The 14,787-nt window shown below is 38.6% G+C and overlaps 1 protein-coding gene across 8 annotated transcripts in view; it reads right to left on the bottom strand.

Annotated features, from left to right (window-relative positions):
* The window catches only part of TMEM117 (transmembrane protein 117), a 442,663-nt gene that overhangs the window by 183,838 nt on the left and 244,038 nt on the right, over positions 1-14,787 (bottom strand). For 7 of the 8 annotated variants that reach the window (XM_074375002.1, XM_074375000.1, XM_074375001.1 and 4 more), the window contains one exon: positions 8,923-9,022. The exons of the other annotated variant lie outside the window; for it this stretch is intronic. In XM_074375002.1, the coding sequence (XP_074231103.1) occupies positions 8,923-9,022 (100 nt within the window). The remainder of the gene's footprint in view (positions 1-8,922; positions 9,023-14,787) is intronic. 8 annotated transcript variants of the gene reach the window in all.

Raw genomic sequence — 14,787 nt, forward strand, 5'->3', positions numbered from 1 at the left:
TTTTATGATGTATTTTAAAACCTTTGTGAGAGGTGCCATTCTTTTCAATGAAAACAGATGGCGTCTCTCCAGGTTTCCTGTTTCATCTCAAGCGCTTGACTCATTTAGGCAACAGTTCTCAAATAGACTCTCCTCTTAGTAGTCAAGAACAGTCTGGAATTTTTAAGTGGGCACGTGTGGTGTTCTTCCTGTAAGCCCTGGTCTATAGCACTGAATAAACTACTAATGTGAACCTAATCTTCTGTTCTATTTGATAACCTTCAGAAATGTCAAAGGTATTTATTTGAGATCATACTTAACTAGTAAGTTTCATTAGTATTGCATGCTTAGCTGACCCCTTTCTTTGTGCAACGCCACGTTCACAAAGCTACGTAAGAAATTCCACGGAGCAACTTGGCAGACTTGGGAAGATACTGAAGTCAGCTCAGGTCTGGGCTAAACCCTAACACGTTTTGTCAGTGAGGGCAAACGGAAGTTCTGGATTTCCCAGTCAGCCTTCAGATGCACAAGAACAGAGAAGAATAGAGGGCACACATGGTTCTCCTTAACTATTCGTTTCAAAATATTCCTTCTGTTCACTCAAATACTTCGGTCTCTTGAAATATGATGTAATCGTTTTTATAAAGTGACAAAAGACTAAGGACTAAGCACTTCATTGTTATAAATTTCTTCTTGATGTTTATAGAACATTTAACTACAAATACAGTACACGCCGTGAATATAAAAATCTTCAGTGCTCTAAGAATCACTGGGGCAAACAACCGCTTAAAGGGTAACAATTTTATGTAAACAAAACACTTAGCACTTAAAAAACCAGGAACTGAAGTAGCTATCTTAAGAGTATTACCATATAAAGCTATTCTTTTACTTTCTTCCAGCCTCAGAAATAAAATGTTTTCGACCACCTATATTTGTCAAAAGGGAACAGGAAAAAATAGCTGACTTTTCTAAAGTTTAAAAGTAATAGTTTGGCTGGGATGTGATGTACTATCAATCACTTGGTACCTAAAAAAATATGCACTCCCTTCTCCCAACTGATGACAAAATTCAACAAATTTTATTGGCACATGGGCAGAAAAAAAAATCAAACCAACTTCTATATCTATATTCCATGTCTTGTTAGTACCTAAAATATGCCCAAGAAAATTATGTAGCCTTGGCAGGTTAGTACGGTAGTTGAAAGCATTGAAAATTTTGAAAATTAATTGAGAATTTACACACATACACACACATAAAATAGTGCTTGGCCCACAGAAAGAGGCACTAAATAAAACATTTTAAAATGTACAAGGGGAATAATCCAACTACTTCTAGAATCACTATAAAAAGAAGCACACAGCTTCATTTTTGAGGTTCTAATCTGAGCTGATATTAACAATGAGTACTCATTTCATTATAGAATCGACTTTTAGAGGAAAAAAAAATTACCAATGTCTCCTGGCTTTTACTGAAACTTCAGGCAAATGACTGATAAACGGTGCTTTAAAAAGCATGGAGCACCATGTTAGAAAAGTCATAAAGAATGTGTGGACAAAGAGGACACCTGCCTTGTGGAAGTATAAACCCAGTAATAGAAATGAAGTATAATGGAATGGAAAGATGCTACACCTAAGCTGGGGACAGAAAAGATGAAGTGAGCATCTCCTGCCTCTAATGGGACTGTCTTTCTACAAGAGATGTCCTTAGTGTCTTTCACATCTTAATGTAGTTCAATCCAATACACTTTCCTAGGTGCCTTTCACACTCTTAGAATAATATATTCCATAAATTTCTAATAAGTGAATATAAATTACATACACTGTACCTATAACATACTATGGAATTTCTCATAGACATTGAGTTTAGAGAGTTATAGCAGAGCCAGAATTTATGCTTCTATTCTTACATATCTATATGCTATACTACAATCTATTTTACTAAAAAAAAAGAAATCTTTTTTTTATTTTACATTATATTGTTCGTACTTTAAACATTCAAGAATTCTAAAAATTAAGACTCTTGATCACCATTTGTGATGCTATCTGAAAACAGGAGGTTAGACCCTCTTGTCTTATTAATTTTTTAGTAAGAACTTATTATTTTGAAGGAACATGAAACACAATGTTAAAATATTTATAGATACATTAAAATATTTATATATGCAAAACCAAAATGACCATATTTCGTTCCTTTTAAATTTTCTAATGAGAAGGAAATATATATAAAAAAAATTCCTCTCTTAGACTCTCTGTTGCAATCAAATAATCAAACAAACTGACAATGTTTTTTGGCAATTATGAGTGACATGCAATCTACTGTCCTTAGGTTTTCTCTGTGTGGTAGTTAATGCTGGTGTCCCACCCAGATCCTCTTCACTTACTGGTACGCTCCATTCCTCAAGAACATAACACCCGCCCAGAACATCAAGCCAAGGACAGGCTACCTGAGGCCACATGACTGCATCTTTGCTTGCCTCCTTCCCCATCTCTCTCCTGCGTCTCTCATCTCCTTACAGATTTCCCTGAAGAGCACTTTCACAATAAATCATGTGCCCCCAAATCCCGGAAGCATGCTCTTTCATACGGTATCTCACTTAAGAGAGAATCTTTACGGAAAGTCTATTATCTAGTTAAATGCTTGATCCAGTTTCCAATTTCACTGTATAAAATAAAATAATGGAGTGCAACATAAATTTACCAAACATGAATCAACTCACCAGAAAGTGGACTGTAATCATGAACGGGCTTCAACAAACCAGCAGGCAAAGATAGCAAAAGGGAAAATCTCAGAGTAACGCCGGGCTCTTGGGTCCAGCTCCAATGATTAAATACCTGATTTGCCCCTTCCATGTGTCATATACATTTGTTCAGTGAGTTTACTAACTATGATCTTTCTATCCCGTGTCTCACAATTTAAATTCTTTTTTATTAGGAAGTTCAGTAAAGCTATTATTGCTACTTTATTTGAGATACTAAATCAATTCAATTATGCTCTTTATTCTGTCATTTTGAAATATCGGTGGAAAAGAAATAATTAGAAAACTGGCATTGATCATAATATGAATTGACAAGCTCAATTCCAGACAGAGTAACAAGCTAGATGTGATGTCGGTTATATTCCAGGCTACTGTTCACTGACAGACTTAGCATTTGCAGAACAGTCCACCAATGTATATGACAGAAAATTTTGAACCAAATAAACTATTATTAATTTGGTGAAATAAAAATAACATAGACAATCATACCCCTGCCTTAGCAAGTATGCAATAAACATGGGGACAATAGAAAAACTCACCAAATTTTAGGTATGTATTTAAAATTACAAAATTTAGTTCATATTTTCTATATTTAAGCTAGAAGGAATACTTTACTCTTGAAGGCTGCAGAAATATTTCCACCCTCTATAACTGAACACTAACCCAGAAGCATAAATTATTCTCAAGTATATGCCATTCTTTAATTCTCTCTGTTTCTGTCCACTGAAGTTTAACCGATTTCCTGTCTTACATAGTACAGTAACAGCTCTCTGCTTAAGTGGCTGAAGGGCTATATTGCAATCTAGCCTTCTTCTGTTGCTCCAGGAGCAGAACTATGCCCCTGACAGCAATGATGACCATTCGAGGAACCCTTTGGCGAGCTCTAAGAGGCTCAGACTTTATTTTACCAAAGAATGCCTTTTATACTCAAAGGTTACATCACCATTCCAAGAGGATTACATCAACCATCTACTACTTCATTCAAGCGTGTTTCCTAGCACGTGTCCTCCTGCTCATAGAAACATGCTCAGTAACGGAGTTTGAGACCCACGCACCCTGAACAATACAGCTCTCATCCCTCCCCATTTTCAAAATTGTAGAATGCCCATTTTAACACCACTCAGTCACAAAATCCAATGAGAAAAAAAGAGAAATAGAACTGAATGCTTATGTGCTCTTAAGATCTATCTGTTTACTCCTTCAATAAATATTTCTCGAGCACCTGCTTCATGCCTGGTACTGTGCTGGGTGCTGGGAATACAACTGGGAACACAGCTGACACTGTAGCTCCGCTCAAGAAGTTTATAATCAAGTAAATGAGAAAGAGTTTTCAGCTTTGCCTCTTAAGTAAACACAATCTTTCAAAACGAAGATATTAGCAACATAAATACAAATCAAAAAAATCTCTCAGAGGAAGTAGAAAATGTGTGAAAAATAAAAAGGCAGATTTTATCACTCAAATATTTAGAAGGATAATGTGGTATTTACACACAAAACAGGCATAATTAAAATAGAAGGATAAAATATACTTTTAGAAACACGTTTTTTTCCCCTAAAATCATATTCTTACAGCTTAGAGCTTCCAAAGAGAGAAACAAATAAGCAAATTTTACAATTTTATTTCCTGTTTTAATCCAACTACAAAGGCTATGTTTCATGAATCCAAATGCATTTTCCACATGAAGGTACTGACTGAGCTTGTCTGGCTTTAAAGGAACTCTGAATTCAAAGAAGAAGAAAAAAAAAAAAGCTGTTAAAATCACACATAATTTTAAAACCAAATGGTCACTATGAGAACCTGAAATAAAGGTAAAGACTACTGACAAACAAGGGAGTTGTTTTATGAGTGTACAATGTGACCCCATGGAGTTAGCTTTGCCAGTAGTGGCATGAATCCACAAACACCCACAGGTAACACTGGGAATGGCATGTCAAGCTCAACCAGGGTTCTGCGACCACTGAGAGCTATACACACAGAATGTAGTTTTATAATGTAGGAAACTTTATGACAACTTCAGTGTCTCCCATCAGAATTGTCTTTAGGTCATGGCTCAACTTCATTTTGTTTGTAATTTCCTTCACCTCCCTACCACCATGAACTTCAAACCATTTTTTTTTTTTTGGCCATGTTTTATTTAACCTTTAATATATTTTAATTTAAAAAACTAACAGTACATTTTGGTCTGAAGTGGTCCCTCTGCTGAAATGCCAGTTGCTACCTATCATTCTGGTTTTCAAACCAAAACCCCAAATATTTAATAAATAAACATTGGAACTAGCTGTCATTCTACTCCAAACCAGCTAGCCTAGGGAAAGAGGCCAGAGACAGGAGGCAGTAAGATCCTGGACCTGTGACTACAGGGACAGTGGGCAGAGAAGTAACAAAAGGCTGAGCAGCCCCCAGTGTGGCCCCCATTTTTTGGCAGGATAAGGGTCATGTGCATCCTCCTACACTTAATTCCTTTGTATCTTAGAAGGTAAAAAGTTAAAGTCAGCTCAGCTTTGGCTTCTGGTCTGAGTTAGGATGCTTACAATGGAGTCCAATGTCCTCACCACTATTAGGAGCCAGGCGCCACTTACTGCTGGAAGAGAAAGCCGTCAGGGCAGGAGAAAGCAGGGGCTGGGGAAAGGGGGTGGATGATCAGCTGTAGACAGACAGGAAGTGACTCTTCCCTCTGGTCTTAAGTGAGGGGCAGAAGCAAGAGCCGTTATGATGTTCTCAGAACCCCCTGCCACCTGAGACCTTGGCGGAGGCCAGGACCTCTGTCTTCCAGAGGTGGAGGTGGTAAGGCTGGAGCAATGTGCTGTGGGACTGGCCGGCCCTCCTCCATCCTTTGCTTAACAGCACAGAGCGTGGGCAACTGTGGGGACACGTGGCAATGGCGTGGCATGAGACACCCAGAACTTTTGTTTTATGCGTGTCTTCATGATAGAGCTCTCCTCCACAACTAGTCACATGAAGGACCAACTCAGCACTGAATTACAGCACTCATCACTTCATGTATTTCTTGTCCTAATTAAAAAAAATCTATTTGACAAAAAAACTTAGCAACTTTAACCCTGACATATACGTATAGCGCTCTGCACCAAGGCTTTTACCACAGAGCCCGGAAAAGTCAGGACTGCCTACGAAATGGAACCCAGCAGAATTTGACGCCCAGCCGTGTGAGGATCAAAGATATTTGTCAGATTGGCTGGTACTGGCCTTGCCTGTGGATTACATCAGTCCCGGGATGCCTTTTAAAACCGTCAAAAGTTCTGAATTATTTCCACCGAAGAGAAATCCTCCATTTCCGAAATACACTGAAAGGCACACTTTTATTGGAAATGTCAATAGTCCTTCGCTTTTCCACACCAGTCACCTTCATCATTGGTATTCATTTCATGATGAGAATCCTATGGACAAGTGAAGGTCAAGGCTTCCTGAGACTCCTCTCATGAGGAAAACTATTATTTTTTTTTTAAATGTTATCAATGTGCACATATGTAGACATATAAATATTTATATGGGAACTTACCACCCAGTCAGCAAATAGAAATGGGAATAGAAATGATGTGGTCTGGGAATCCTCCCTGTGTGACTGTATTTTCAAATCAGGAGAGAATCATTTCTTTTGCCATTTCTATCCCTGTGTCTAATGGGGAAAAGTCAGTATTTCAGATAACATAAGCAGAAAGGGACTTGAATTCTCCCCCAGTTTACAGAAAGGAAGTGAGGAAAGGCCCCAGAAGGTTAAGTGATTTAAGATCCCATTGCTGGGTTAAACCTACAACACAGTTTTCTTGAGTCTCAACCCAGCCCTACTCCTGTGGTATGGGAAGTGTTGATTAGAGCAGTAATCCAGGGTATAGGAAAAGGTAAAAAAAAAACTTATCAGGTTAGCCAGGAGAAATAGAAGGCATTAAAGAAGTAAGTTTAGGAGGAACTCTGAAGATCAGCCAGACCTTGGAGAGAGAGAAAGATCACAGTCTGCAATGTGAAATTATTGGTAACCCCCTAAACCACAAGAGTGCGGAGTAGAAATCCAACCAGGAATGGTTCAAGGTCTTTAGTCAGAGTCATACCATGCATTTGCCTCGCAATGCTGCCGAGGCGTCAGACCCCACCTTACGGTTCAAAAGAAAAATAGCCTAATTTAAAAAGTAATGATGTAACCAGTAAATAGAGGCAGAGCTACATATGGCCTAGGAAACACCATTTTGAGGGAAAGTCTGGGGAGAAGTTGAGTGGAATTGGGTCCCAGATAAATAATGATGTCGTCATGGGAAAGAAAATGCTTTATGCATCACATGGCTAACTTGAGCCTGCAAACTGCAGAGAAGCTCCTAGGTTTTGTTGGTCTGTTGCTTCTCCCCGGACTTCGATCACGGTCAGTGTCGGGCAGAAGTGAGGAAGCAAGGTACCCTATTGTTTCAGCCTACTCTAGCACCGGCCATACGAAGGAAACTCCTGGACCCCAGGCCTGGGATAAGGCAGGATTCTCACACCCTTGGGGCTCCACTGAAGGGACAGAAAATCTGGGAAGCCTAAGGCTTAGATCAATGAGCTGCCTTTGCCCACTTCAAAGGATTGGGCCCAGTCAGGGGTGCGGGTCCAAAAACACGAACAGTAACAATAAAGCACTTATATCTTCCTTACATATCAGCATTTTAAGTTCTGCCGCAGGGCCACACATTTAATCTTCATACAAAACCTGTAGCACTGGTAGGAATGATTAATCCCTTTAAAGAAATGTACATGCTAAGATTCAAAGGACTGTATATTATACGTGGAGGTCAAAGCATAGATGGCAGGGTCAGAGAATCCAAATTTCTGGAACTCCTGATCCAGTCCTCTTTTCTACTTTATTAAGTAGGTGCACCATAAAATGGAGTCAAAAATCATAATCTAAAATTAATGCATAATTTCCAAAAGGCATTACCTAAAATTTTAAGGAAATTACACGTTTGAAGTTCACATATTTCCTTCTAAATAGTTCTTCCCAATGGAAATGGACCACGCAGCCTGGTCTCCATGTCTAGTTCACCCTAATTGCTATTTACAGTGATTACAAATAAATAACTTTTTCAGATTATGATTTTAGAGTCAACTGAATGGGATGCATCTGGTAATTTGTTCTGGTAACATTCTAAAATTGAAGACAGGTGAGAGAAATCTCAAAAACAGGCTATGCAAACTCTTCTGTGGTTACCTGATACGTCCGCAAGATGGTGGCATTAGTCGCAGTTAAGATATAAATGCTTCCTGCTCCCTGAAAACACCTGCTCTAGGTAAGCAGTAAAGCTACCATTAGAAGTGGCAGTAACTGTTGTGACAAATTCCCTTAAGTATTAGGAACACACCTGTTGGGGCACGTCTGGTCACGTTTATTGTGGGCACCATCTTTCTTTTGGTCAGTCCCCTCATTTTCGAGTGAATGAATGAATAAAGCTAATTAGGATTACTTACACTTAGGAAGGTGTCAGTGAAGGTTAAAGTGTTCCACTTTTATGAGGAGTTATGCTCTTTGCACTCTGAGATTCTCTTCTAAACTTACAGGGCTTACGGTCTTTAAGCTACACACTGTCTTTAATTAACCCAGTGGGGTTAAAAAGAAGCATTTACTCTCTCGGCAGATGAGCTCAGCATGAAACACGGTTTGTCCATTTATTACAGGGTTATAACAATACAGACTAATAAGACACAAAAGAGATTAAAACAGACAACTCTCAGAACTCTTCGTTACCATTAAGTTAGCAGATTCAATGAGAATATAGAAAACGATCTTTCAAGTTCTTAAAGAATGTTTCATATGGTCTTCTGACACAGGTCAAAAACAACATTTCTTACCTGAAAAGTGCTCATGTCGGGGAAAAAAAATCTTCACAAATTTATTTAGAACTTCACAGGGATGAATTTTCCATTAGTTTTATGAATGTGTATACGTTTGTATGTCCACATACATGCCTATGCATGTATTTTTATATATACACAGATACATGTATTTTATACATAAATATATCCTGGTGGAGAGCCATCATTAGCATTGTAATTGTGTTGATTTTTTTCCAGATTTATCTATACTCACGAATACGTTCCACCTGAGAGGTAACTATTTTGTCCTAAACCATCAAAAGCAGTGTCTACCCAACATTATGAACATGTCTTCCATCTGACGTTTGAAATGGGTGAAGTTAAAATTTCTTACCATCCAAGCTGTGACAAAGTCCCCCATCCAGGTCCCTACTGCAGCTAATTTCATGAAACTTTCATTTCGGATGCCCATATAGTCTGTAATGACATATGCTCTGTGGAAACAAACACACAAGACATTGTCCGGACTCAGAGGGCCATACAGTCAAAAGCTTTCCGGTTCAGCAACAGGCAAAGGACTTTTCCCCCTTTCAATGAGCTGTCTGGCTTTTGTCTCAACACACAGGCTCACGAACCTGAAAGGCCTAGGAAGAGCTCCTAGGGTGTCTGGGTCAGTTCCAATTAGATTTAGAGACTGACTGTGGTTATTACCAATTACCATGTGCATTTCGTTTTTGAGCTGTAGGACTGACAAGAGCTTTTGAAAAATCAAACAGAAATACTCAGCAAAGGCAGCATTTCAGGCTCACCCAAGGATGAGGAGAGCAGAAACAATTCTTGAATTAGAGGAACCTGAAAGGAAGAGAAGAGCTCACTTTCCTTCAGTGCTGGCAAGTCAGAGCCATTGAAAGGGTGCTGGGAATACGCTTGAGATGGAGTGTCATATCTGAAAATTGTTCGGGAGCATATCGAGGCTTGAGGAAAATTTCCACACGGTGAAGCAATGTAAAATTTGATTCAAATATATGTGGTTGAAATTATTACTTAAATAACAATGACCAGAAGATTTAATTTCACCACTCTGTCTACAAAGCTAATTCTTGTTTGCTTGCTATAACACCAATTCATGCTCCTCATAGCTCAAAGAGGCACATCCCACCATTAAATACAATTAATGAGACCACACTTATTGTTTATCAAGCATTTTCATTTTCTCGTTTGATAGTCAAGAAAATCCTAAGTGTTATTTTTCCCAATTTGTAATTTCTCTGAGAAAACCAGAGAGATCACTTAACCTGCCCAATCAAAACCATGTAACTAATGAGTGGTAGTGAGGAACCAAATTTCTCTCTTCTCTGTTTTTTAACTCTAAGTTTTTTCACTGAGATTTCCTTTATTCTAATTGTGTTCCTTTTCTTAAGCATAATAATGCTTGTACAACTTAGAGTCCTAGTTAAACTTGATTCTTTAGATTAACTTTACAACAATATGCAGTAGAGAATGACATGTTTATTAGTTATCTACTGAAACGATGAAGAAGCACATTTTTGAAGTCACTGAGAGTTAAACCATCTCCAATTCAGTTTCTTTTTTCCCTAGAGTTATTTCAGATAGTTTTTTTCCATCCATAAAAGAAACATATTCAAATAGCTTTATTAACAACAAAAACAAATTTATGAATTCTTACAACTCTTTTTCCATGTGCTTCATTCATCACTTTGGAGGGGCTAGGTAAACATCTTAAGGTCTCATCTCAGAATTCTGAGTCTCTAATTCCATGGGTTTTCATAATAGACAAAAAAATTTGAGCTACCATAAATTGCCTGCTAACCATGTGCTAGAGATTGCTATTAGCACTTGAAATACAAAATCTCTATCAATTTCCATATTAGTACAATGAAATGTATAGTTATTCCTGGTTCACATATATGGGACTGAGACTTTAGAGAGCTTTTGCAACGTTTTCCGAGGTCAAGCATTTAGCTGATGGACAATACTTGAATCTAAATTTGATTGACTCCCAAATCCAGGCACTTAACCATTGTGCTATATCTTCTTCCTACAAGTGATAGTGGAGGTATAAAATACACAAAGAATATCTCAGCTCCCCAGTGTTTTAGTAAGACAGTGGTGATCAAGGATTATTTCCAGTGAGGATAATTCATAATAAGAAGTCAAGAGCAGCATCCAGAAGTTACAGCTCCCCAGAGCTACCATCAGTCTTGGCCTCCCCCTTATAACTGAGTTGACCAGTCTAAGTGGTTCTTGGGAAGTGAACTCAGTGTATTACAACGTATTGGCTCTGATAATTGTCCAGACACCTACTTTGAAGATGTAATTTAATGTTGCATCTCTGTCTGTCTACTTTGTCAATTAATTCTAGAATGTGTAGGGTTCGGGTAGGAATTTCAGGCTATCTTCCCTGTGGTTGTACAGACATCTGTAAGAGAAGGCATCATTCTTTTATTTCAGTAACTAAAAATAGTAATGAGATGGTAAGCGTGCAACAGACCAATGATCGAGCCAAGAACAACTAAAAGAATATAAATAAAATATAAAAATTAATTCCCCAAATCTGCTTAAAGGCACTGAGAGCTGTTGAAGCAAGGAGAACTGGATAAACCAAGATACTAGATTGGAGAAAGTTGCGGAAAGGTTAGCTGTGTTCTCTCTGGGGACATTAGCTGATTCTGCATGCAAGGCAAGAAGATGAGAATCCGGACTTTGGGCAGAGGGCAGTCTCAGGTGGTTAAAGAGGCAACAGTTGAAACAAGGAGTCAAGATTCTTGTGAGAAATGAGAGGCTCAGAAAGAAGCATGATACACAGTTGGCTTTCCTTCAAGACATTTGCCAAATTGTGAACTTCTGCAGTGGGGATGCTAAGAGGCTAAGACATTCTCTGTGAAGTGTGGCCGAGGTCTGGCAACTCCACCAAGCTGGGGAAACTAGTCTAGCTCAGAACCTGCCAGAGGGAATGGCCCAGGAAAATGCACAAGGGTATGGAGGGCTAGAGAAAACCAGAGATGGATGGATCCTTGATGAAACTATACATCAGTCCTTACCCAGTCCCTCCCAGGACTGGGTTACAGCGGTCAGCTCCTTTGCACCTAACAGAGGAAAGCGTGAACATTTTCTGGAAGAATAAAATATTACCAGGATCCTCTACACATTTTTATATATAACATCCATCATTCAATCAAAAATTACTAGGAAGTCAACAAAATCACGGAAAACTGAGAGAAAAAGCAATAGCTAAACCTAGATAACAAGTTCCAGGACAGGGGGTCATTTTGTGTATTCCCTTCACTGCTGTTTCCCCAGAACTAGGGCACTGCCTGCAAATAGTAAGTGATCAGTACACATCTGCTTAACATACGAAATTACAAAGTGACCCAAGTTATTCATATTTATTTCTGTGTGACATGGGTAAACAAACCCATGTATATTAAACCCTAGAAACAGCAAGAAAATAAGACTGAATCATGAACTTTCCTATAAAGATATTAAAATATTCTTACATTGTTTTGTATGTTTATTCCATTTCTCCAACTATATTTGTATCTCCTTGACTGAAGAATAACTATCCTATATTTATCTAAAAAGATATATCAGCACAGAATAGAGAATTGTTCCTCCTCTGTGACTGTGGGCAGATGGTGAGTACTGAATGTCATGATAACAATGCAGATCAGAGAGCGCAGGCAATTTACGAATTAACTAATATATTTAAAAGTGAAGAGTGATATATAAAACTTAGTAGTTATTCTTAATTTTGCTGCTTTGGACAAATGTAAAGAAGAATTACACATATGCAGACTTGCTGTGAAAACTTTCAACTACCACTTCGTTGATTTGCATACCCATTAACATTTAACACTGTTTCCTGCTCAGGTGAAAAAGGACAGACTGTGCATATATTTACATCAGTCATTTTAGCCATTTTGGAATATCACACTGGACTCTGAAAAAGTGAACTTGGGAGACAGATTCAAAATTAAATTTTATTGCTAGGAGGCACAATTAACATTTTAGTTTTGTTCAGAGTTTTAGCTAATTATTTCAACTCTTCATTCATCTTTTGTTTGTTTTGCTTTGTGCTTTAGCTGGTTATTTCCACTATGCCCAGATCTAGAAGAGCTTGCAGTCCTACCCACCTTCTAGGTAAATATTTATCAAGGATATTTTCTTTAAAGATTCTAAACAAGTTTCTTTTAAGGCTACAACTTGGGTTTTTATTTTTTTCTTGAGATTTCAAGCTTAACCATCAAACTTATAACATATGTGTGGAAACGTCAACATACAGGATCTTGGAGAGGTTCATGATTACCATGACAACCTGATAACATGAGCTACTAAGCCTGTCATTCCTAGGGAAACCCATGTGCCAAGTGGCCATACACTAAGCAGACACTAGCATGGGCTAAATAGTTAATAAAGCTATAATATAATGACTGGCCTTACAGGGGAGGGTCTTGAGACACTAACAACAAAAGCTCCAGTTTACTTCAGTCTTTTGCCCATACGTAAGTGGATGCAGTCAATGCCAGGTGATTTAGGAGCCAAATCTCTGCATGTTTAAGAAGAGGCAGTAAACATAGATCACCAAACCCATACGGATTCATGCTTCACTGAAGATCCATCTGTGGCCAGCTGGATTCAGAATGTCGCAGCTGTCTCTCTCAGCCATGTTTGGGCAACATAAACAAGACTGAGGGCTTCATACCCAAGTAAATCATGGATAAGGAGTTGCCTTACACGCGTACAGACCTGCGTTAAACACAATGAGACTCAAGCAACAACTCTACGTGTTCTGAAGGCTTGAGGTGAAAATCTGTCACTATAAAATGCCAGAAATTAAAGCTAGATTTATTCTATTAACCTTTCTCGATCTTTTTGCTTGTAATAAAATGGTTAACAGCCTTTAATCTAGTCACTTAGTCAACTCTTATCCAAATAACCACATTTTAATATTTTTGCTCAAAATTGCTAGTTCTTGACTATCGAGAGACTGTGATGGAGCTCAATATATGTGTATAAATCTTCCAGACAAGACCTAGGGTATGCAGCTATGGAGCAAGATCCAGGGAATGTCACCAATGTCGCAGGCAAGTGTTAGAAGGAGACTGGAATGGCAAAAATTGCATCTGGACCTAAAGATGCTTACAGATGAAACAGCAACTCAAGTTTCCCAGCTTCAGTCATTTACTCCCTCCCTCTAATTCCTATAAGAAAGACTACAGAAGAAGATTGTACACGGAGTTTTCATTGAACAACTCCACCTTGACTGTTGACACATGCACGTTACATCAACTTTTCTCTTCATTCCTTGCCTTCCTTCAGCCCATTCAGCGAAATTCATTTGTAGCAGATGTAGAAACCCTAGAATAACATCAATTTCTCCCTCTCTTTTACCCTCAACATTTGATTAACCACTAGGTTTACTTCTCAAAGGCCCTCAAATCTATGCTGTTTTTCTGTCATCGCCATTACGAATGTCTGAACTCAATTCATAATCATTTCCAATCTGATTTACGCAGTAGCCTCCCATTTCCCTGTGACTATCTTCCCCTTATTATAGGTTCTTTATTGCCACTTTATTGGGTTATACCCAAGGTTCTTTCTGGGGAATAAATCTGGTATATACTAAAGGAACAGAAGTCCTGGAACCAGAAAGTACTGGGTTTTGTAAACCACCTCCCCACTCTATGACCCAGGACAAATGATCAACTTGATAACCATCCATTCCCTTGTCTGTAGAATGGAGATAAAAATATCTCCCCTTCATGTAATCCTCAAGTAGGATGAACCTACTGGCTCCCATTTCCGAAATATGATCATGGTTCCCTTAGAGTAAAGCAAGCATAAGAAGACCCTTCACTCTCTCCAAGCGACCTTATTTTTCAGACTCATCTTTCATCTCGCAACTCCTTTGTTCAGGCCCTCTTCTCCACCATGAAACCAGTCTCATCAAACATCCCATTGTTCTGCAACTTTTCTTGGCCTCTCTGCATGCAATGCTCTCTTTGCCTGGAATTCCATCTGCTTTCTTCTGGCCTTAGATTACTAACTCAACCTGTCCACTGAGAAACCTCCTGCTATTATCCCCAAAAGTCATCCCTTCCCTGGTGTTACTGTACCACTCTGAATACACTTTTATGCTAAATAAATTTCCCAAAGTAGTCTAATGATTTTCTCACCTTGCCCCTCTCTCCCACAAGACTTAGGCCATCAAGGGTAAAGAAAATGTTTCTTTCACCTA

The sequence above is a fragment of the Camelus bactrianus genome, chromosome 12 (assembly GCF_048773025.1).
Source record: "Camelus bactrianus isolate YW-2024 breed Bactrian camel chromosome 12, ASM4877302v1, whole genome shotgun sequence".
In the NCBI taxonomy this organism is placed as follows: Eukaryota; Metazoa; Chordata; class Mammalia; order Artiodactyla; family Camelidae; genus Camelus; species Camelus bactrianus.